Here is a 24925-nt window from a genome sequence, read left to right as displayed (position 1 = left end):
AATAGTCTAGACGTATTTTTGACTAAAACTACTATAGAAATAGACGAGTTTTTTTTATATTTTTACAGTTATTGATAAATTGGTAAAGAGTAGTTTGACGCACAAAAATAGCGGAAGAACGAGAAAGTAGAGAAACGAGTAGTAGACGAAATTTGGAAACGGAAATTAACCAAAATATGGCGTTATAAATAATTGGCGCCAATTGTTGCTCAAAACAAGGATCAGAAAAGTTGTAAATTATTTCCATTTTTTATTTTAATTACTTGGAAGCAACACTGCCGGTAAAGTGTTCACCGAGATCTCGTTTGCTAATTGGTAAGTATATTTAAATGGCAACGAAATAGCAAACTACAGTAAGTGGATGATAGAAAGTATTGGCAGAACTAATTATCAGAAGTGATGAAGGAGCAGAATGAGAGCTGATAAGCGTCGTTAACCGCTTAATTATTCGGGAAAGTGTAACTGTCACCAACGTCTGGACGAATACATGCTTCGTGACCAGCAAACCATAACAAAACGTAAAAAAACGAGGGGCTAGTTTACTGGGGCGGCAGTTCTTTGGTCGGGGAAAACACATTAAGGTTGCTGTTGCTACAGCATCATGAACATGTACGGGGAAAGTTGCTGAAGTGTTAGTCCTTGGCCGGATATAAATCCGGGTAGTTCCGGTAACGTAGAAGCGACTGTCGGGGGTGTTACGTGATCAGCGCACTAGGCAGGGTTAGTTTCCTGGGGTGCCAGTCCCTGCCCGGGGAAAACCCATTCGGGTACATAGAACCGCTTGCCATGGCGACCTCATTGCCGCCTGGACGATGTATGTCAAACTGCAGTTAAAGGTGAAAATCGAAGACATACCAATATTAACGGTTAACAACCCTAAAGTTTGGCTGGTTTGACCTCTTCGGCGCATACAACCGGAATTAAAACTAAGGTGCAAAACCGCAACAAGATCTTTAATTACGCTGCTTCAGTCTGCTTATGCAATGTAAAGTATTATTAATACTAATAAATGAATAAAAAATAAAATAAATAATAAAATAAAATTCAGAATTTTTCCGTTAGTTCAAAAGACCCATATAACCGCTGGTGTCAACCGGTGAATAACGCAGAACTCTTTGCTTGTATGAAGTTCTTGATATATCCCACCATGTTGTTGTTGTTGTTGTAGCAGCATAAACATTCCCCATACATTTACGGGGAATGCTGCTGAAGTGACAGTCCTTGGCCGGATATAAATCCGGGTTGTTCCGGTAACGTAGAACCGACTGTCGTGGGAAAGGTCGGAACCACGTATACTGCTTGGCTTGTTAATATGACAATTCAAATTGGCTGGTTTTTTTCCCCCTTTCACCTTGGTAACTTGTTTCTTCCTGTGAATCAGGAAGTTGAAGGTTTCCTTTAATAGTTTCAAACGTCTTATTTATTTCACTTTCAGAAGTAGATTTCCTATTTTCTATATATACATATATATATAAATATAATTGGCGCGTACACCCTTTTTGGGTGTTTGGCCGAGCTCCTCCTCCTATTTGTGGAGTGCGTCTTGATGTTGTTCCACAAATGGAGGGACCTACAGTTTCAAGCCGACTCCGAACGGCAGATATATTTTTATGAGGAGCTTTCTTCATGACAGAAATACACTCGGAGGTTTGCCATAGCCTGCGGAGGGGCGACCACTATTAGAAAAATGTTTTTATAAATTTTGTTTTCACCGAGATTCGAACCAACGTTTTATCTGTGAATTTCGAATGGTAAACACGCACCAACCCATTCGGCTACGGCGGCCGCCATATGAAAACCATTATCCGCATTTTCGTCATTCTCCTCCTCTGATAGGATATCTTGAACTTACTTTACACTGGACATTTACCGGAATGTCACAAAATACTAAACTTGCTCAAACCTCCTCTGGAATAAAAATTAACTAGTTGCGATGTTTTGCAAGATAAAATATTAAACACGATCAAAATCATAATTGTAATTGCTGAAGCTGCGACACGTTTGACTCTTATGGTACTTTATGTTACTGTTAATGTGTGCTAACGTGCCACCATACGATAAATTGACGGAATTTCTCTCTAATTTCGAATTTCATCAAATTAAGTGAATTTTTTTAATCCTAAATTAATATTTTACCATTATCTGTAAAAATTAGTTGTAGGTCAATAGGAGCCATATTTCTCGGTTGTTTGGACGCAGTCAACCTGTTAAGTAGTAGGAATCCTACCATGGACTTTCTATTTAGTAAAATGATATTACAACGTTGTTGGACACAATTGAATTGGCCACAAGTGAGTCTTACAATTTCGTTACCTTTATTTTCGCTATTTTCTAACATTTCTTGGTTTAAAAAATAACTCAGCTTTCAATGTAAACTACTTAATCTTTCCGAACTTTTTCAGCACGTGGATCGTCGGGTCGCATTACAACATATCCCGTTTTGTAACGTCGATTGTCACCGTCCTTAGAATAATATCCGGCAACACCCGCAGTAGCCAGTCCTAATCCTAAGAGCGCTAACACCGACCCAGCAACAATGTCGGGAATCTCGTTCCACGCACGTTTAAGGAGACCATGGGAATTGCGCGCCGCTGAAGCAGACATATTATAAACCTTGAAGAAAAAATAAAATGGAATAAGCGTTTTCCTTAAATTATAAATGCAATAAAACCCACAATATTTAATATAGATCACCAAAGTTACACAACAAGACTGGATGAGAGCTACCAAACAGCTGGCACTGACAAACAATAAAGCTGCCACATTGCTTAAAACTAATTAACTTTCCATTATTACAAGAATGATAGTATCTATACATCTTACCATTATTAACTTTGTTCCCCAAATTTTCTGGTAAAAACTGACACAGTAATTGTAAAACTATCAAATGGAAAAATAGCTCGCATAGAAAGAGAGAAACCCGTATTTCTCGAACAAAACGTCTCTCTATAGCTAAATAAAAGTCAAAAACTAATGGCAACACTACTTACTTGATTTATTTGATTTTAATGCTTGATCACTTTATATTACTTTGTACGTTTACACGTTCAACATAAATCATAGTACTAACTTCGCGTTTCACGTGTAATAGCTGTGAAAATCCATACAAATGCATTGCCGTAAAATATGCGTGAAATTTTGTATGCATCTCACGGCAAAGTAGTACTCAATTCACGCCATGAGTACACAGCTATTTAAAAGGCGGCTGCCGTAGCCAAATAGTTTGGTGCGTGATTACCATTCGGAATTCAGAGAGAACGTAGATTCGAATCTCGGTGAAAAACCAAAATAAAGAAACAGTTTTTTCTAATAGCGGTCGCTCCTCGACAGACAATGGCAAACATCCGAATGTATTTCTGTCATGAAAAAGCTCCTCAAAAAAATATCTGCCGCTCGGAGTCGGCTTGAAATTGTAGGTCTCTCCATTTGTGAAACAACATCAAGACGTACACTACAAATAGGAGGAAGCGCTCGGCCAAACACGTAAAAGGGTATGCGCGTCAATTATATAGATATATATATATGTATATATTTAAAATACACATGTCATTTAAAATTGAACGATAACCGACTGTTCGGTTCCGAGTGAAGTGTCTCAGTTGGAATAATCCGAAGACATGGCATTTTTAAGCGAAACGCCTTCGCAACGAGTATAGGTACATAAATCTTCTTTATATTTTTTGTCCCAATATATGTATATGTGTGCTAATTTAAAAACACTTCTTACCAAAATTTGCTAATTGCTACTGGAGCAATGATCATAAATTTAACGTTTCTTCTCATTTGACAACCAGACTTGCTAGCAACATTTTACGGCAAGCCGAATGAATGTCGCTTTCACGGTTGTGAAGTTAGTACTAGCCTTAAGACTGAATACCTCGTGTGCATAGACCTGTGCTTATAAACATATGCTTAACAACTATCTTAATTTCTAGATGTGAAAACTCGTACTTTCTGGTAACTTCTGTCTTGTCGTTTGGTATTAATTTTTTTGTTTTAGTCAAGGCATGTCTATTAGCCTCTGGTTACGCTCCAGCAAGCTTGTCCAGCAGGCTTATATGTGTGCGTGTCGGGTGCTTGGCGCTAATATCTAAAATTTTTGATTTTCATCATGCAAAAGCCGACAACAAGTATGTGTGACACGAAGCAAGTACGAGTGTCACCCGACACGCACACATATAAGCCTGCTGGACAAGCATGCTGGAGCGTCGCCAGAGGCTATTTAGGTTATCTATGTCTATAGTCGACTCCGAACGAAAGCATGTCTATAGAGTTATGGTGAAAAGGCGTTCTACGTAGCAAACTTTTATTCGGTTCTGAACGAATTTGACAGATGTGTTGCCGTCACTTGGGATATGTTTCACAAAATCTAGCTTGAGTTACTGATAAAAATCAACACAGCCAATGCTCATGCCACTGCTTTGTTTACGAATACGGTTAATACAAATGTGCAAAATTCTGATTTTTATCGTATGCCAGTACCACAAGCTAAATCTTGTGATATCAGCATAAATGTCAAATCCGCTCAGAGTCGAATAACAGTCTGCTACGTAACTTCAAAAATCTTTTGACCATGTGTAATTTTTGTTAGATTGTGACCCCAATGATGAAATTATTAAATTTCGTAGCTTTGTTGTATTTTAGCCATCCTATTTGTATTCGTATTTCATCATAATCAGATAACGGTTTGTATGCTTCGTTGTCAACGACTGAGGCTCGCTCATGTGTTGATATTTATAAAAAAATCGTGCACTTTTTGTTTTTTTATATAAGTTATTTTATTTTAGTTACTCGGTTTTAAACTTAGTAATCTTCTGTTTTTATATCGTTAAGTCCCAGCTCTTCGTTTTGGTCAAAACTACGTTCGTATTTTTCTATTATCAAATTGCTATCTATCTCGTCACATTCTGCCAAGGATTGAACATAACTATTACCAGCTGGATCATCCAAAATTAAAGTTACGGGTAATTTCGATGTCAGTATTTGATCAAACTTATCAATGACACTCTCAAGCCGCTTCTTAATCTCATCATCAGCTGAATCTCTAAACAGGCAACCTTCGTTTTGCAGTTGGTCTTTCATTGCTACCAAAATACCTTCAACTGTGGTGAAACGTCCGCCAAGAGCTGATGGTCCAACTTCACAGTCCAGTTCTGAAATTTTAAGGCTGCACGTTTCAGATTTTAGTACATCGCGACTAAAATCTTCCTTATTTTCCACTCGGACCTTAAAACGAATACCCATTTCCTCAATTCCTCCGCCACATTTCACTTCATTCGTTTTACAACCACACGTTTCGCATACTGTCGCCATTATAACAACTTCTTTGAAATGTGGAATTTTGGTTAGTTTCATATTCGTCTCACAAGATGAGCCACATAATTGGCATAATGTTTGAAACTGTAAAACCTCGCCATTTAGATCATCTATTCCCCAAGCATCCTCAGCAATAGGTTTAAGTAGATTTTTCTTTTGCGCCTCGCTGCTCTCATCATCATGATCATTTTCATCAGCATTAGGTGAATCTTCTGGAGAATAAAGACCTGACGCAGAAGATAAAAGAGACAATTGTTTAATATAAGTATACATGTTATTACAGAGGACTATATCTGTTCTGATAAAATTATTATTTATTTCATTACGGAGAAAGGCTCACATACCAAGAATTCGATCTTGGTCCTTTTGTCTTTCAAAGTGGATTATTTTACAATTAGGGTCCGAAGACGGTGCAAAAGGATTCTCAACGAAGATATTTCCGCTTATATCTTCCAAAATAAGAGTGAAATGACTTTTCAATTCCCTTAAAGAGTTTAATTTATGAATATAGGCTTCAATAGATGCCGCCGCGTCGGGATGCTCTATTTTTCTAACTTCTTGATCTTGAGTTAGACCTCTTATTGTTCTCGCAATTATGCCTTCCACCGTGGTTATTTCACCCTTTTGACTTTGAGATGGTATTTCCAGCTCTACTTCTGGTATACTAACAGATGTATAATCTGACCGTACCACTCTTCGATTCAAGTCTTCTGCATTTTTTACGCTTAGTTCGATACGTACACCTTTTTTTTGTATTTCCGAAGCAGATTGGATTTCATTACTTTCAAAGCCACAATGTTCACATTTAAAGGACATGAGCACCACCTCTTTGAAAAAGGGTATTTTAGTAAGAAGCAAACGAGTTTGACCAGAGCGAAAACAATTCATGCATGCTGACTCAATTTCCGTAGTTTCTGGATCAGCATCATCGGCGTCAATGTTTCGGAATATAGGCTTCTTGTTCTCTGTCGTATTCGTCAAATCTTCTGACGACATTTTCGCTGTTTCAACAATTTATCAAATTAAATTAAATTTTTTGGAATAAACAAGACAATGTTTGACAATGTGCTATTCGTAGACCAGTGTTGCTTAGCATTCAATTATATTGCTGAAAAATTTTCGACGGTGGCGATTGATTATTATTTACGAAAGACACAATCGATACCATGAAGGTTTTCTCTATATACCCGCGCGCACTTGTGCAAATGTATTCTAATATTTTGTTCACATAACAGTTGTATATAGAAGCATAAAGGAATCGAGATAGATATAGAAAAAATGTGTACCAAAATATGTAATCTCGCAAGCCTTGTAAATTACGTACAAATCTGTCTTATCTAATTTTTATCGGAAATTTATCGAAATGAGCTATCAAAAAGAAATTAACAACATCAAAGAAAAAGAAAATAAACCCATAACAAAAAGCAGCTACAGCCTTGCAGTTGTAACAATACTTGAATTGCTACAAAAAATACATATAATTGACTTAATTATAAAATTTATGGAAGCGTTGAATTGTTCTGGTTCTATTCTCAATTGAAATACGATATGACTGGGTGTACGACAACATTTTCCCAATGTTGCCATACAATGAAGCGAAATTTTTCGGACTTGGCACTACTTGTACCAGAGAACGTAACGTCATATGAATTTACGTTCTCTGCTTGTACCACTACAGCATGGCTAAAATTTTTCAAAACGAAAATTCTTGAATGTGAATTAGGTAAATACTTTAACCGTGTACTCGATACCTACCTGAGTACTTGCATGAAGGGCACGAGTACAAAAAATACTCAGTACATTAACAAAATATCGAGTATTTACCCGTATCGGCACACTACACATTCACCATCCTCCGAGTTATATTTTGGTGTAAATGTAAGAGATATTAAGCATATAAAGTCATTGAAGGGAATGCAAAACAAATATTGAAATATCAAATAAAATAAAAGATTGAGGGATGACAGCTTTTCGGCTGTTGTCGCGTTTAGCGCAAAATTCCTTTTGGCAACAACGTCAACGCATGCCGTTGACTGTTCTGGCCGGCACCAAGGTGAGATCATGGTCTTTACTGAATTCGCATGGCACAATACAGTGCACGTCACTTGCTCCGTTTGTAAGCAGTCGGCATTCATTCAGTACAAAGAAATCGCCTGACTTAGCGGGGAAAACCGACACAAAATCCTCTCCCGTTCTAGCGGACGAGGAGATTTTTGGTGAAGCATCTAAGCTTGGCCTATTCGCAAAATTCAAATTGATGTATAAAAAATATTGGTATGTGTTAATACCAGTTCACGTTGTTACCTCAATTGGTTGGTTTGGAGGTTTCTATTATTTGTCTAAAAGGTAAGAATGCAATTCAATAGTTATTACAAATTTGTGCTCATTAACATCTTTCTATTTAGTGGTGTAGATATCCCATTGTTATTGCAGCATATGCATGTTGGTGAGAGTATTGTGGAGCGTTTTCAAAATTCGAGCATGGGTCACTATGCAATTGCCTATCTCTGTTACAAGGTGGCGACACCCTTACGTTATGCGGTCACATTAGGTAGGTAAAATTATCTATTTCATAATTTAACTTGTTATATAAAAATAAAACACGCATTTGTGGCAATGAGTTGTGCAGCCGATAAGTTTAGTTATTTAGTAAATAGTATCGGGAAGGTATTGTAAATTGGTTTAACTTTAGGTTCTTAAAGAATACCGTACAGAGGGACCCGATAGAAAAACGAACAAAGTTGTAGTTAATATTAGTTAAATTTAGCAGCTTGCTAAAGATACTAACAAATTTCGCATTTTGACTGATTCTGTTTTGATAGAAATAGTGCTTATATAGCATATATTTGAGAATTATTTTTATTCTTAGTCATTAGTTTAATATAAACGATTTTATCAGAGTTTAATTTTCTTGTAGTTCTTCATTTCTTTTATGCTTAAATATTTTAAATTATTTTTACAGGTGGTACAACGGTGTCAATAAAATATCTTGTACAAGCTGGACATATTAAACCAATTCCCAGCAAACGAGAATTAATGCAGATGTATGAAAAAAATAAAGCCGACCGTGCAGCTGCTAAACTGGAAGAAGCTGACGTAACACAAAAAACTAAAGAAAAGCAATGATACAAACTGAGCAGCTTTAGATGTACATTTGTATAACATGAGACTATTTAAAGCCGATTTAGAAATCAATTTGATATTTTCAGTTCTGTTGTGAAGATTACTAAGAGTAAATTATCACCTTCAGAATGAAATTTATTTATTTTATGTTAGATTAAAAAATGATTGCATCATATAGTTGGTAGTTATCATTGCAACAGACGAATTGCTCAAAGCGAAGTCTTGATGGAATCGACAATCTACGGCTGTTTTTGTTGAGCTGCCCGAGGCATTATGCTCTTATTTCTATTCTTCCATAGAAGTAAAATATTAATTTGCGCTCAATTGACATTGTGGTCTCAAATAAAAAAAAACTGATGCGTAGCATCAATATCTTTATGAAGCCATTATTTTTTAATACTAGGTGCTGCAGCAAACATGTGTATGTATATATATTATGCTGTTAAAATAGCCACTAATAAAATCTATAATACGAGCATAAGTTATCGGGCGTATGTCACATAAGGGACGTAAGCTCTATAGCAACGATAAACCAAACAATATGAACCAGGTGCTTGCCGTCAGAAAAATTTGATGGAAAACCGTAAATAAATAATTTTTGTAACAAAAATTTAGAAAAAAAGGGAAAATATATTTTGTTAAGTTAAAATTAATTACTTTATTTGAATGGAAGCAACGTTACCGGACGAGTCTATTGATATTATCGGCAAATCGCAGGGAAGCAAATTTTTCGACGATGTCATTGGCCACATCGAAGACATTGTGCTTGGCGAAGCTTTCCAGGTTTTTAAAAAATAAAATACAAAATGTTTATTGGCTTTTTGTATTTAATAAACTATACCATAAAATACCGAATACAGGCACTTCACAATAATTTCCTGGAGAAATATTGGAATCGCATGGAAAATACCGAAGAAAATAAACTAGAGTACATGGATATATTTCAAGAGTACGCAAATACCTTTGAGACTTTCTTTGTTGATGAATTATGTGCTCGCATGGCTGATTTTAATATAAGCCGTTTTGCAGAGGAACTTGAGTATTTTATTTAAAAAAGCAAATCAAAAATTCGCCTAATAATATTCTTAATATTAGGAAAAACAAGGTTTTTGATGATATTTTAAGCAACGGCGAAATATTTGAACTTCTACATTCATTCAGCAGTTTTGAGACATTCAAAGAACTCATGTTGGATTATCGCAACAAGAAAGAGGGTCATATGGAACACCTCGATTTCAATATTCTTGTTACAACTCCCTATTCGGTTGCAGAATCAACAAAACAAATCGGTGCAATGGACGACGAAGACAGTACTCCTCCCTAAGTTTTATTTTCGTACGCAATATATATATTTATCTGTATATACAATCATTTCCATTTCCTTAAATACAAAAACATGTGTATTGTGTCTGCTATATTACCAAAAAAATTTCGTGGGACTTATTTAAATGGTGTGTAAAACAATTAACTAATAAACTAAATTCATCTTAAAAATTCACCTTATTACTTTTTTAGTTTAAATATTTGAATGCCACAGCCATAGACAAAACATCGTTTGCAATCATCTACGACTAGACCTTTAATGTCCGATACGCATGTATAACAAATCAGTTCAACCTCTTGGGTTTGTATGTCAACCATCTTAATAGTCTGGTCTAAGCCAGAGGTGTAGGCACATACGGTTTTCCCATCGGACGAAAGCTGAACAGCGGTAACTTGCGCCGAGTGTGCATTCGCCAGATGGAATTTATTTTTGATTTTAAAACTTTTGGCATCTTGTAATTGTAAGCAGCTATAGGAAACCGACTGGTCATCACCACCGGTGAGTATATGCAGTATATTGCTGCCTACCTCGAACAGAATGTCCATCGCGTTCACACCACTGGCATGGTGCGACAATTGAATGGGAAACTCGGTCAAATCTAAGTCAAAGAAACGTAAATTTCCATCTGTGCCCGCGATTATCAAGTATGAATTCGCGATTGCTCTTACTTGGAGTAAACAACAGCCATAATATGCGGAATGCTCGGAAACTACTTGAAAGGACGAGTTAACTAGCACCCTACGCAGATATCCATCTGAGCAACATAGGAATATAAGGTACCCCATATCCACACCTGAATTTTCAGTGTTCGCTTTGACAACATCGCATGCCATTATGCGGGTTTCCGGATCTGGTCGGTAACAATTTATTTGTCCTTTCATTTGTCCACTCTTGTTTAGGGTGTAACTTACAAGTTCTTGGATACGAAAACTTTTTAGATTTAATCGTGTTATACACAATTGGGCACGTCCGCCGCCTGAAAATATTAAGACTTGATCCGCATATACTTGTAGTACTTTCAATGCTCTCACATTGGAAATATGTGAATGTACTTCTGCACATTGTACTAGACGACCTCGGGGCATTAGTTTGGATATTTTTACAATGTTATCGTCGCCGGCACTTATAAGTATCGGGTGCGGTTCCCCATGGTTAGCTGCCTCAACCAACTCCAGGACGTTACATGAACGCGTGTGCCACCGATTTTGGAATACCTTTAAACTGGTTGCAGGATTATTGAACAACTTAAGCTTATGCAGTCGTAACGCTTTATTTTTTATAAAGAGCAGCTGCAAAAACGTTGTACTATGGACATCTGTAGTAATATTATAATGCCAACTACGATGACCACCTCCGCATGGTACTTGCACAGAGAAGTCATGCTGTTGGGACCACACCACAAAATGGTTATCGTTAAATCCTAAAAGAAATTCAGAGTTTTCCATGGCAATTAAATGTTCGACCCACGCTACCGGTACAGGCGTGCGCTGATGCGATGTAATAGTGCCCGATTTGATTTCAATGGACAGCAGCCGCAGTGAGCCGTCATGACCAGCACTCTGTATAAAAACTTCCTCATTGCACACTTCCTGTACGCAAAGCATTGTTGCGCCCAATGCGCCATGTAGCTGCCGAAGAGTGGACGTAAGTATACAACTGGCAGTAGCAACTTCTAGGTTAAACAGCAGTATATTTCCCATACGATTACTAATCACCAGAAATTCTTTTTTTTCTTGTGCTTGAATTCGCAGAGCGGTTGTCGTCCATGGTTCTTTGCAATGCGGCAGTGGTACAGCAATGCGTAACTGTAGACTTTCACCTTCGAGAAGTAAACATTTGCCCGTCTCGTCAGAAATTAAAAACGTACTATTGCTCAAGAAATGAAATGCTCGTATTACTCCATCCATAATATCGCCATCAAATAGTTTTTCGAATATTCCTTGCTGACAATATTTAAAAAATGCTAGTTTTTTGTAGCCACAAAGCGCTATATAATTGTCGTATACTTCAAGCACTGTACATTTAAATAGTTTATTCATCTCCAAAACTTGCCACGCTCCGCATTCAAGTCCATCATTCTCCTCGTTGGATTTGAGGCTAGTGTACATGAGGCGACTTTTATTGGTCACACCGACGAGCATGTCAAATTGAAGGAATTTCGCTTTGGCAACATATTCTTTTGGTTCCAAATCAGTCAATACTGTTGTAGTTGAAGACTGGTTTGCTTCTTGTATGACATTTTTAAGATTAAGCGTAAATAGATTGCCTGTGGAGCCGACGGTGTACAGTGTGTGGGTGTGTTGATCATATTCAAAGTTCCAAATCACAGCACCGAATTGAACACGTTTTTTGAATACTAACTCAGCATTACTTTTCCAAACGCAAACATGCGAATCTTCTGCTACGGTCACGGCAAATTGTTGGCCACCTGCATTGAAAGAGACAAAATAGTCACTGTATTTAAGGTTTGCGCTATTATTAAAATAACAAATATAGACTATTTTATATTTGAAAAAATTTGCCATATCCTATTTTAACAATCTACACTGGATGCTAACTCACAACAATGTATAATTTTTCCTTGAAACACGCGCGCAACATGGCCATAACCGCTAGCTATTGCGTTGAGATTGAATTTATTCCAATCATCAGTTGACGGCTTTTCAAGCTTCCAGAAACGTATCGACCGATCGTCCGATGTAGTAGTCAGTAAACCAAATGCATCATCGAAGTCAATGGAAAAGATAACTCCATTATGTGCTGGTTGCCTTCGCTTTAGGTCTACTTGAAACTGGGTGCAGTCAATATTGTTTGAAATGTTATCTCCCGAAAATGGTTTCCATATTAGAAGTTCACCAAATGCATTACCTTTTTATATGCAATAGAAGCAAATTAATGTATTTTCTAATTCACCAAAGACTCATACTTGCCTCCAAAAATTACCAGTTCCTCCAAAGTCTTTCCATGAATACGAGAACAATACAGGGTTGATTTATCGTTAGAAGATGATTTCGCTACAACCTTACAAACACCTCCTTTTTCTGCGTTCTCATCGTACAAAATGTGTAGAACCACGCTATGCGACGTAAGAAGAATAAACTCATTTGGATCTTGCAGGAAACCAGCTGAGCTTATCCAATCAGTAAGTTGAAAATGCCAAAGCTCTTTAAAGGTGTACTAGCAAAATAGAGACTTGTTGAAAAATAAAATTTTAATTCAATTTATCAATTTCACACCTTTTCTTCGATACAGTCATATTGCAACAACAAACACTCCTTTTCTCCGTGTACAATTAGCCTTCCCTGATCCCGACATGCGATTTTCATCGGCATATCAACAATACCATGTACTTTAGCGCGCAATCTCTGAGAAAGCACGAGGCGTTCGCTTGTTTTCGGTGTATGTAGATGTAATTCATTGCCCACACCTTGAAATAAAGCTGTTTTTATTCTGATTTCATAAAATATATATTTTTTTATAATTACCAGTAATTAATGCACCTCCTCGCAATAATTTGATTGCTATGGAGTCAGCTATTGTCAGTTCTGTTTCCATAATTTTTCCTAATTGGAATACATGCAACAGCTGATTTTGAATGAACACAATATCGAAGAACGTTCCAAGACGAGAACGTTTTTTGCAAGAATGATAGAATACAAGATTGCGCCTTCCAAATACGCTGTGACATCATCACTTCAAGCAATAAAGCATTTGGAGGAATTTTTCTAATTCAGGGATGCACAATTTAATACGCGGCACTTCATTTTTATTAGCTTGTTCAATTTAGAAATCGTAAAACGTAAAATTACAATATTATCAAGCCATTCACTGAATTTTTACAAACCCGTAACTTCTCCTTGTGTTTGGTTATTTGAAGAGATGACGTCATCGGTTGTCAAAATGCCGAAAAATAAAGTAGAGGTTTTCGGAAGACGTAACCTTCGGTATTTTGCACACCATGATGAAAAAGCAGTCGACTTTGACATTCGGAACACCAAATCACAAAATCTGATGTTCTAGTACCACTACCATGAAATAATTCGCCTTGATAACAGCCCACGAATGAAATCCAGGTGGATTTAATAAGGTGGTCTTACTCGAACAACTGAAATATTCGACTCGGTAATTGTTATTATCAAAATTATGTGTTTTGCCTACGCGAAATTGATATGGGGAAAAATCACGAATGATAGATTACAAAAATTCGCCGTGATGTCAGTGCTGTGAATATATAATCATACAGACGACGAAGTTAGGTTAGGTTGACCTGGCTGGCTGAAAGCCATCACATAGACCTATTGATCCTTAATTTTACCAGATGGAGATAGCCCTTTACGTTAATTCTGATTAAAACTTTAGTGGTAAAAAGGTCTTAAATTTCAATTTAATGCTACGAAATATCAAAACAATCAACGTATATTCGAACGTGTTAGTGCAAACGAACTTTGCATCCAGTCTTTGTTCTTCTCTTTAAAAGTTTCATTATTTTTCATTCACAATGGGTATTAACTGTCATTTTTCGGCAATATTGTAATCGAAAATTGCCTTAATCCATTTACATTATGAGAATTAACAATTAACTCTTTAAACAAAGTTCTATGTGAAGACCGTGAAATATCACCTTACCGAATTTCTTCAGTGTCTTAAAATCAGCTGTCATTTTGTAGAGCAAAGTCTAAACAGAAATTTTACAGATATTAAAACACATGGGCTTATGACAACCACATTATAAACATTAAGCGCGCGGTGTAAAACATTGCACTAGGCTTAATAGCAACTCAGATACTTTTTAGTGCCCATATGTGCAGCCCTGATGTTGGCTCCAGTGGAAATGGGAGCTTCTTGCATTGGTCGATTGCAAATGTTGAGTTGTCTTGTTATGGTGTTGTTGTTTTTCGTGGCGGATAAATTTGTTTTCATTTTCATTTTTGCCGTTGCCTTCGTGTTTTTTTGTTTATACGGTGACTCAATTACATTAAAAATGTAGTGAATTTTTAGAACACAAGTCTTTAGTTGGACTTTGTTTAATTTCATATTTTCATTATGATCGAAAACTGCAAAATATGTGTGATAAACCGTGGGATAGCTCAGAAAACTAAATATACGAAGCCATTGAAAGAAAATCGGAAAGCCAGTTTCGAGGCTCCAATTACGCGCCAGCACTAGAAATAGAGTGTGTATAACCAGTTTGTTTTTAATTTTGTTTTTGCTTGATATGTGAGAAGGAATTAATTGCATGTGCTCATAAGAAGTATGCAAAAAGAAAGCAGAGCTGTGTCTTAAATTGCAAATATTTATGTGACAAAATTTATCCACCAATGCAAAAATATTAGAAAGCAATACAAATTGCTACCGAAGCTGTGCAAAAGGTTAGCATAAACTATTTACATAGTATCTACTTATATATGTACGTATTAATCACGTCTGCCAAATTTATTAGCAATATAAGATTTATACACGAATGATTTGCCACATTTATATAGCAAAACATGTACCAGGTTTGGGCAAGTTTTGTTAAGTCTGTATCGAGACACACACGGCGTGGGCGTGGAATTGCCCATTTTTTTAATTTTACTGGTGCCGTCTTTTTTTTTTGGGATCATATTTTGTACCAAATATCGGATTGCTTTAACAAGAGCAGAGCTATCCAAGGATTAGGTTAGGTTGGACTTAGCTGATCCTGTAGATCGCACATAGATCAGAAATTGATCTATAGTGATACCAAGTGTTTAATATCGAGAGTTTAATAACTTTATATTTTGTTTTTAAACTGTCTAAACTGTGTAATTAATTTGAGTAGGGTGGTAATTTTTTTGATCTGCCACGCTTTCTAAGACAGGGAGACAGTGCCACGCAGGTATTCCCACTACAAGTTTACACTGTTTCAGAGTCCTTTACCACCTTCATGAACTCTCGCTCCCCGAATGCCATTATATGAGTCCAACCAGCACCCATTGCAGACGTAGAATTGGTAGAATCACTTTCTGTCATACTCAAACTGTTTCCGACACGTTAAAGTGCCCCGCATCACACTAATCACCTCTTCACATGAGCCCGTCGAAACAACCTCTTTCCTTGGCCTGCCGATTGATAAGATAGACGACGACGGCTAATGATTTCACTGCGCTTAATAGTTTTGTGAACTCGTAAAACAAAAGCACAAACAATAAAATCCGTAACGAACAACAACAATCGAGTTAGTTTATATCTATTGCCTTTCAAATTTGCTGAAATTCTTATATTTATCCGCTATTTCAAAAGATCTACTCACCCGAATTTTTAAGAGTCCAAAGAAAGTCCACCTGTACTCAATCATTGTCAGAGTTCATTTTGTTTTCTATTGATTTGTTCCCACATAAAAGTAAAATCTCAGATGCTTTGACAATATCGTGTAACTACTACTCTCCAATGGTAGCTAAATATCACATTTTGGCACCTTGGCGTAAATTTTCTGAAGCTCCAGGTGTGAAAGAAAATTTATGAGCTCGTATTGGCATATGTGTGTATGTGCGTAGATGCCACAAACAATGCAATGCATACGAAAAGCTAATAAAATCTTTATTGCTAAATAAAATCTTTACTATCGATTTTATTATTTTGTGAATGGAAAACTTCAATTGAAATACGTAAATTTTGAATTGAAATTATCTTTTGTCATTTATCGCACTAAAACTGCATTTTGCAAATTTCGTACTATGTATACCTATATGTATATTATACTTTTGTAAAAATTTAATTAAGTATAAAGCCAAAATTTTTAGTGATTGCCGACAAGTTACATATGTGCATGTTTACACATTGATGGATGTACATATAGCTTTGTTCGAAATAATAGCAGTGGCATATAACTCAAATTTCTCTACCCAAGAAAAAATATTTCAGAACGAGGCTTCGTCTACGATTTTTATTTTGTTTTATTTGCTGATTTTTAAATTTATCAGTTATCAACATCTGATTTGGCTCATTTCTAAACTTTTTGCGGGTTTCACGCGGCAAAGCCAGTAATTTTTTTTGCTCTTTGGCATCCATTTTCTTAGCACATTTCATAGCACAACCAATCAAATACTGCATAAATTCTTAAGTGTTCCCCTCCGACATCAATTCCTTAATTCGTTTTCCTCTTTCATACGATTAATACTGAGAAAAATGTACTAATGTTTTGCAATCAATTTATCCGTATAAAAAACTATGCGGAACTAAAAATACTGAAAAAATTCCAATTTCCCTCGAATTCATCAAAATGCTTTGATTACTTCTCTTGCATTGCTATTTTTGAGCACAGTAAGAGGGGAGTGCGAACAAGGCAACTTGATTGTTCCTCGCTGGATCCACAGGAAATATTTAGATTATTAATTTGATCAGAAACTAATAGTTGTGTTCGATAAAAAAATTAGCCATCACCTGCCATCAATTCAAATCGAGAGCGTAGGCTAAAATTCTCTCTCAAAAAGCAAAAAGTTACGGACGCAAAATTTGCACTTGCAAAAACCGGTATAAGAAGACATATTAGCTGAGTTTGTTTAACAAGATTTGTGTTGCCTAAAAAATTACCATAAATATACTCTATATATGTATGTATTTACGTTTTTGCGTGCTAAAGTTTCCATTTTATCGTATCTGACTATAAAATGCAAATTTCAAACCGGCCCCTACGAAGTGCACGAAAGACCAGATTCCACAAAAATTAATTTGTTTGTTTACAAAAAGTTCATTCAGTCAGTGCTTTCAGATCATGGCTAAAATTTCTCCAAAAAATGAACGTTCTCTTGCATCTAACTGTAATTTTACTCTCTGAATTTTATCGTGATGGACAATTTTTTGGTGTTAACGAGCACCTGCTTGCAAAAATAAAAACTAATTATATAAATATTATTATGCAATATTAATATTAATTAATATAAATTCGGTGGCATGGTGTTTAGTTTTACCATCTGGCATAAAAAGTTTTATTAATAGTTTTTCTTTGAATTGTTAAATATTCACAACACACTGCAATTTTTTCGATCAAAGTTGTGTGTACATATGCATGTGCAAAAGTGTAGTTGTTTAATTTATTATTCGGGCTAATGCCTAACAAGAATCTAGGACAAGGGACAGTGTCAGTTTATTGCATTTCACTAGCCGTCGACTGTTTGTTGTGCTTGCTGTTGCTATTTTAATTCAATAATTTGTTGGCATAAAAGCTGTTTGCTTGAGCCAGCTATATTTTCATTATCATATGAAGCATTTTAGATTTAAAGAAATGATCTGTTTGCATAAATTACATTATCATATTAAGAAGCAACATTGCGAAGAAAACCCTTTTGCGAAGTAAAACGAAATTGTTGCAGGAATCCACGAACCCCTTTAAAAGCGTTAGCATAAGACACACCCACACTGTTTTCTCTCTGTTTTTTGTAGCTTTCAAAACTTCACTTATAAGTTTATTTTTTTGAGCAAAGCTCGCTACTTGAATTATCTATTCTGGTTATTTGTTCTCTATTAACATTGCACAGGCTCCCTACTATTTTTATAATTTCTAACTACTCTTGGTTTGTTTTTTGTTGTTGTAGAAATGTATCAAATTATACCAAAAATATATATACGAAAACTATAGTTTCCTGAATGTTTTATAGATTACAAGTCCTGTAAATAAATTTAAAAAATTCAAAGGAACGGTTCAATGAAATTGCCCTTCTTTTTAAAGAAAAGCGTAAGACTTGTGGTTTGCTAAATTGCATTTGTTTTTAAATATTGTGCAGAATCATGAACATTCACGAAGAATCTTACAACAATACCGAACGAATGAGGAACTAAAACTGTGTCAAACAAGACTTAGACATAATTTCGCGTAGCATAAGCCAACCTACCATACCAGCCTAGCACGATTGCTCAACAACATGAAATGTAAAAATTCTATACTAAAATATACAAGAGCACGAGTGTACCCACATTGCATGCCATATAGTTACAATAAAAGAATAACAACAAACGACTGGCAGAAGATCGGTTTTGACATGCTATAATTCATACATACATACCTAATTGGCGCTTATGGAGGGACCTGTAGTTTTATGACGCCTCCGAACGTCAGATGGTTTTTATGGGAAGCTTTTTTATTTTCAGTTTACCATTGCCAAGGGATAGCCGCTATATAGCAAGAAAAACCTTTTCTATCATTTTGCTGCTTCGTGCACACAGCAGATTTTGAACACGCGTACTACGGGAAAGGTTGTCACAAACAAAGCATTCAATAAAATTCAACCCTTTTTTTGAAAAGAAGTTTAAAAATCTTAAGAAGCTTAAAAATTTTAAGTCCACCATTTTGAATTTTTATTTTTCGAATTTCAACCAAGGTACTTCATGTTTTTTTTCCAAACTTGAGATAACATCCGTGTGTTTTAGGGGTAACCAGCCATTAAATTATGATAAACTAAAACAAATAGTAATAAAAATAAAAAATAAATAATAAATAGCTATAAAAATAAAGCCATTAAAAAGAATTCAAAAAGTTATAAAATTATATTAATAAAAATAATTATAATATAATAATTATTATTTATTTATTATTAGTATTAACAATACTTTACATTTCTTACTCTTGATAATGGCCACTTTTATGAAAATTAATAATAAAAAACTAAGTTAAAAGTGATGCCTAGATGTCAATAGTGAATAATTCCTGGGCGGTGTGGTTTTTAAAATCAGTTTATTTTACGTTTTAAATGGTTTTATTTTACTATAAATAAGTTATGTCCCAAGGTGAATCCCAGGATCTTAGGTTTATTTTTAAAATACTCCGAACAATTTTCTGCTAATAAGAGTATTGACCTCCCTAGGACAAACATACACATGCATACATATAAAAATGTATAAAATATTTCCCCATTTGAAAGGCGGGGGTATTCTACCATAGAAAGACAGCCTAGCGGAAAAGAATATTTCATGGATTCTTAGAAATCTTTCAACTTGAACGCTTAACACAAAAAGGTGCGCGCACAAATCGTTTACATACAATTACCACAAACATAGAAATATGCATTGTGTTGTCATCAGCATTATCTCCATACCTCAGACCAAAGTCGTCTCTACTATACAAAGTAAGTTTTCATACTAGAATACTTGAATAAGTGAATGTAAAATACATACTCGTAAGATATCAGACTCAGAATGCTAGCGCACTGTTCCGCCGTATATGCAGTAGATGACGCAGTGTCACTTAATCATCACCCTATTGCTAGCGAGGCATTAAAATAGCGTTGTGTCCACTGTGTTCATTGTGCGCTGCATATGCTGTCAGGCGGAAGATTGAGGTGTTAAATTACATACGTTTTCGTGAAGATGCCTTAGTACAAACGAAAGTGCCTTTGTGTTAGTGTGAGAACTTGCTATCGATTGACCAATTTTTAAAAGCCTACGCCTGAGGCGCAAAAATCTTAGTTTATCTTTAATTATATTCGTAATTAGAATATTTTTTAGATAGCCCAAAGAGAAGTATGCAGGGACATTTTTGTACATTATTACAGCAGCTTTTTCGAATTATTTCACGTTGCAAAAATATTTACATACCTACACTGGCATGTCTAAAGTGTCATTGTGCCATTGTTGTTACGCAGTGGCCGGGATTTCACTTATGTGCACTTATGCTTGAATATGATTGTTTGTATGTACATATGTGTGCATATCAGAAGTTGTTGCAATACCTTATATTTGTTTTGAAGTGTAAAAGGGAGTGGACATGGAGTTGTACACATATACTTACCATACATATATAGATAATTCATACTTGTTTGCAATTGGGCTTGGTCAGATTTTTTTCCTTACCGCTGTCGTTCTCCATTATTCCTATGTGTTGCGATTATTCACCACATTTGTTTACGTGTGTTGCATATTTCTTAATTCAAATCAACTCATATATAAATACATATGTATGTATGCATGGATCCATTTAAGAACTGTTTTGAGCATACTTTTTTCTCTCGCTTCCCACTTTTCTGCGGCTGACGATATCCAAAATATGCCTATGTAATATTAATGTGGCGCCTTGTTAGCATTCTTGTCACTTGATTATTCAATACGTATCGAGGTCGCTCATGCATTGTTATTGTATAGAGTGATTTCACTAAAATATCAGAAAATATCAAAAACTGTGGATGATTCTTAGGTTCTGGTGTAATTTTTTGCTCGTGACTATACTTATACAAAACTCATAGCATTTGAGGTTATCCATCATGTTGCCATTTTATTCTTTCTAGCTTTTTTTAAAGAGCTCAGATATTCGTTTATCAATACATCAAAATCCTCAGCTATTCTTAATAAATGCAAGACACTCAGACAGAAAGCGTTTCTCGAGGCAGGAAGGTCAAATGGAGTTTTCATGTGGGCTGGCAACATTGAGATATTTGAACCATGCAAAGTGACAAAACAGATATGTACCACGGTAAACCTTCTGATATTGAGGGCACCAGCATGAACTCAGCTCTCCCGTATCGAAGTCATAACTGATTTAAATATTCATCCATTTTTTGGAACAAGATTGCAAGGCCGAAGGTGGGAGTACTTTAACTGGCTGCCGTCCAAGCAAAGCCTGGATGGTTTGCTGACTGGTTGTAAAGACACAGATGTTGCACACCGCAATGGAGGTCCAAATGAGGCAGCAACGCCAGAAAACATCAAATAAATCCACAAAATCGTTTTGAATGAGGTTGCCTGAGTAACTTGCATCGTAAAATTATCAAAAGAACGTCTTGGCTTTATATTGCATGAGCATGTGACTATGAGAAAGCTCTGTTCAGGGTGGGTGCCGCGTTCGCTCACAGTTTTGTTTCAACAAGACAACGTTCCCACGACAGTCGGTTCTACGTTACCGGAACGACCTGGATTTATATTCGGCCAAGGACTGTCACTTCAGCAGCATTCCCCATATATGTATGGGGAATGTTTCTGCTGCTACAACAACAACAACAACAAGACAACGCACCGTCTTACAAGTCAATAAAAACAATGGTAAAACTACATGAATTGAACTTCGAATTGCTCCCACATCGCCCATATTCGCCAGATTTGGTTCCCAGCGATTACTAGTTGTTCGCCGAGCTAAAAAATTGCTCGCCGGTAAGAAATTTCACTCAAATGAAAAGGTCTATTTTTGAAGGCAAAGGATAAATTGTGCTACAAAAGTGGTATTGAAATGTTAGAGCGACGCTGAAATCATTGCGTTGTTCTTGATGGAAATTACGTTGTTGAATAAAGCTAATTTTGATCAAAAAAACGTGTTTTCTTTGTTAGGCCCGGGACTTTTCAGCCCATGTTTTTATATATATAATTGGCGCCTACACCCTTTTTGGGTGTTTGGCCGATCTCCTCCTCCTATTTGTAGTGTTCACCTTGATGTTCCAAAAATGGAGCTACCTACAATTTTAAACCTACTCCGAACGGCCGATGTTCTTTTGCGAGCAGCTTTTTCATTTATTTATTTATTTGGCAGCAACACTCGGAGGTTTGCTATTGCTTGCCGAGGCGCGACGGCTATTAAAAAAACATTTTCTATCAAAGACAAGATTTCGTGCAAGACGGTTTTTCCTGGTCACTTTAGAAATTCCTTCTTATTTTCAAGTTAGTTAAAAAATGTGTAGAAATGTTTGTCATCAAATAATCAACTTTTCTATATTAATTATTTAAATATTTTTGAAGAAAAAAAAATCGTAGGAATATCTTCTAAACTAAGCAAAAAAATCTATTTTTTTTTATCTCAGGAAGTTTTTACCCTTTAAAGCATTTAAGTACCTATGTATTTGCTGACTAAAATTTATTTATCACAAACTTTAATCCATCTAACCATTTGAAGACGCATTCGTTTAACCACCACATCAAACAGTCATTTATCATTAATTGATTTTGTGGTTGATATGCGTGCACGGTTACGGTTCGTCAAAGCTTGAAGTAGCAATGCTTTTCAGTTTTCTTTATTTTTGTAATTTTTTTCTTGTTTTTTAGTGTTTCACAGTAAAAAGTTGTATTTTTTGTTTTCTTTACACGAGCATTTCGAAATAACATAAAAGCTTTGTTTCGTCTCGCTTCGATATGTTTTTTTTTGTCTGTTTTCGTTAATCCCGCGTTTATTACTCATCAGACAATCCATGAAAGGTATGAATTTTTTCCAACCTTCTGTGCGCTTATTATTCCCTGATGAAAAATGTTGAAAAAAATGGGTTATTGGGTGCTTTTATATGTCTACATACATAATCCACTGCGAGGGTCAAAAGAAAGAAATATGTGAAATATTGCCATTTATTTATTTTTTTATATAAAAATATAGTTCAACAAAAACTATTTAATGCACCGTTTCAAACTTTGTACAAAATTTAAAAAAATTCCGGTAGTTTCCAACTTTTTAGTTTATTTTTTATTTAGAAAACTTCCGGGTATGTAGTTTTATAGTCCATTCAATTTGAGTACAGAAAAGTGCAAATTTCAAAGTGCTCAAAACTCGTGTTGATTATTGCCAAATTTTTTGGGAGCAAAAACTCTTAAAACGCCATGCGATGGAAATACCGACAAAATAATTAAAATGATTACTTTGGGAGCAAAGGCTCCTAAAGCGCCAGCCGATCGATAAACGTCAGTCGACAATGAAATTAAACATCTAAATAAAATTACTTTTAAGGAAAAATGCTTCGATTTAAAACATAACTCAAAGTGAACTTATATCATACGATTGACCGTAACTGATTTAATCGACATATGTATGTATTTTTTCTATTACAAAATATAGATGTAGTCGATATTTATGTGTTAATTTATTTATTAAAGTCAAACATACAACCATAGGTTTTTTACAATGATTGACCTGAAGCCGTTAGAATTGGGAAGACCTCTCCGAGCAGTTTGATACCAAAGGAGGTTTCAGACAGGGTGACTCGTTGTTGTGCGACTTTTTCAACCTGATGCCGGAAAAGATCGTGCGAGCCGTGCGGCAAATAGAGATCCAGTGGCTTCGTTGGCTGGGCCATGTCGTCCGAATGGATACAAACGCTTCGGCTCTAGAAGCATTCGATGCGGTAGCAGTTGGTGGCAGCAGAGGAAGAGGAAGGCCTCCTCTACGTTGGAAAGATCAGATGGAGAAGGATTTGGCATCACTTGGTGGTCCAACTGGTGCCGGTTAGCACGAGAAAGGAACGACTGGCACGCTTTGTTAAATGCGGCCAAAATCACTTAAGTGGTTATCGCGTCAATCAAGAAGAAGAAGACCTTCGTTGAAGTTGAAGTTGTAGAAGGTATTAAAGAAAAAGATAAAGAATTAGTAACGAGGGAAATACATAAATATTCGAGAAAAAAAAATAAATAGATGAAAGTAGAAACGATTTTAATTTCAGGAAATCGCTCAATTGGCAACCATATCGTAAATCGAGTTTATCTTATGAGAATATTAATTTAAAAAAATATATATTTAATTAAAAATTTTGGAATTATGTTAAGAGTAATATAGGGTTATCTAATAAGAGGTGTTATTTTGATATTCAAAGAAAAATGCTATTTTTTAATATAAATGATCGGATGTTTATTTCATTATAAAGAGGAAGGTATGCCGTTAATAGCGGAAATGAAATTTTCCATAACCGAATTGCAAAGTGGCTGCCCTACGCCCTCGATAGCCTCACGAATTCCATCTTGAAGTCTTGAATCTACCCTGGGCTGTTGGCGTAGACCTTCTCTTTCATGTGGTCCCAAAGAAAAAAGTCACAAGGGGTTAAATCACAAGATCTCGGCGGCCAATTGTGATCACCTCTTCGAGAGATAACACGGTCTGGAAACTTTTCCTGTAAAAGATCAATGGTTTCGTGGCACGTAGCACCGTCTTGTTGAAAATAAACGTTGTCCAGATCAATACCATCCAATTCCGGCCATAAAAGTCGTTAATCATCTCTCGATAGCGCAATCCAATTCAAAATAACACCTGTTATTGGAAAACCCTTTAGTTTGAATAATTTTGATTGAATTATTAAATATATTAATATTATCAAATATATCAAAAGATCATAAATTCAAAATGTGAACCTAATTAATTCTATAAAAACGCAATAAAGTCACACCCTGTACAAATATGTTTTTATGCAGACTACATATAAACATATGCACATACTTACCTACAAATAAAGCAATGTCTGCCCAGTAGATTGGTGT

The 24925-nt window shown here is 35.7% G+C and overlaps 6 protein-coding genes across 8 annotated transcripts in view; 3 read left to right on the top strand and 3 right to left on the bottom strand.

Moving 5' to 3' along the window:
* Nucleotides 1–2292: 2292 nt before the first annotated feature.
* On the bottom strand, nucleotides 2293–2760 carry LOC129237894 (uncharacterized). Its single transcript, XM_054872870.1, has 2 exons — nucleotides 2676–2760; nucleotides 2293–2613 (listed from the first exon to the last, which is right to left on the bottom strand). Exon 2 carries the CDS (start codon nucleotides 2602–2604, stop codon nucleotides 2380–2382), a length of 225 nt encoding a protein of 74 aa, XP_054728845.1. The 5' UTR covers nucleotides 2605–2613; nucleotides 2676–2760; the 3' UTR covers nucleotides 2293–2379.
* A 1993-nt stretch (nucleotides 2761–4753) lies between these two features.
* LOC129239195 (zinc finger protein ZPR1) lies at nucleotides 4754–6422 on the bottom strand. The gene is made up of 2 exons (XM_054874533.1): nucleotides 5661–6422; nucleotides 4754–5543 (listed from the first exon to the last, which is right to left on the bottom strand). Exons 1-2 carry the CDS (start codon nucleotides 6310–6312, stop codon nucleotides 4804–4806), a joined length of 1392 nt encoding a protein of 463 aa, XP_054730508.1. The 5' UTR covers nucleotides 6313–6422; the 3' UTR covers nucleotides 4754–4803.
* A 688-nt stretch (nucleotides 6423–7110) lies between these two features.
* LOC129237366 (protein FAM210A) lies at nucleotides 7111–8821 on the top strand. Its single transcript, XM_054872059.1, has 3 exons — nucleotides 7111–7662; nucleotides 7722–7867; nucleotides 8279–8821. The coding sequence occupies exons 1-3, from the start codon at nucleotides 7277–7279 to the stop codon at nucleotides 8440–8442; spliced, it is 696 nt and encodes a 231-aa protein (XP_054728034.1). The 5' UTR covers nucleotides 7111–7276; the 3' UTR covers nucleotides 8443–8821.
* A 128-nt stretch (nucleotides 8822–8949) lies between these two features.
* On the top strand, nucleotides 8950–9937 carry LOC129237367 (ADP-ribosylation factor-like protein 2-binding protein). The gene is made up of 3 exons (XM_054872060.1): nucleotides 8950–9222; nucleotides 9300–9478; nucleotides 9535–9937. The coding sequence occupies exons 1-3, from the start codon at nucleotides 9106–9108 to the stop codon at nucleotides 9761–9763; spliced, it is 525 nt and encodes a 174-aa protein (XP_054728035.1). The 5' UTR covers nucleotides 8950–9105; the 3' UTR covers nucleotides 9764–9937.
* Nucleotides 9765–13325, bottom strand: LOC129237365 (WD repeat-containing protein 6). The gene is made up of 5 exons (XM_054872058.1): nucleotides 13249–13325; nucleotides 13000–13190; nucleotides 12694–12940; nucleotides 12326–12631; nucleotides 9765–12191 (listed from the first exon to the last, which is right to left on the bottom strand). The coding sequence occupies exons 1-5, from the start codon at nucleotides 13316–13318 to the stop codon at nucleotides 9943–9945; spliced, it is 3063 nt and encodes a 1020-aa protein (XP_054728033.1). The 5' UTR covers nucleotides 13319–13325; the 3' UTR covers nucleotides 9765–9942.
* Nucleotides 13326–14623: 1298 nt separating this feature from the next.
* The window catches only part of LOC129239590 (pleckstrin homology-like domain family B member 2), a 92305-nt gene continuing 82003 nt past the window's right edge, over nucleotides 14624–24925 (top strand). Inside the window, exon 1 of one of the 3 annotated variants that reach the window (XM_054875200.1) lies at nucleotides 14624–14936. The gene's annotated coding sequence lies outside the window, so the exon portion shown is untranslated. Of the gene's footprint in view, nucleotides 15171–24925 lie in introns of all 3 variants that reach the window. The other 2 variants (XM_054875198.1, XM_054875199.1) reach the window with 2 other exon arrangements.

This window comes from Anastrepha obliqua, chromosome 2 (assembly GCF_027943255.1).
Source record: "Anastrepha obliqua isolate idAnaObli1 chromosome 2, idAnaObli1_1.0, whole genome shotgun sequence".
Classification (NCBI taxonomy): Eukaryota; Metazoa; Arthropoda; class Insecta; order Diptera; family Tephritidae; genus Anastrepha; species Anastrepha obliqua.
Note: the sequence above shows the minus strand (reverse complement) of the source record. Positions and strands in the feature narration are given on the sequence as shown.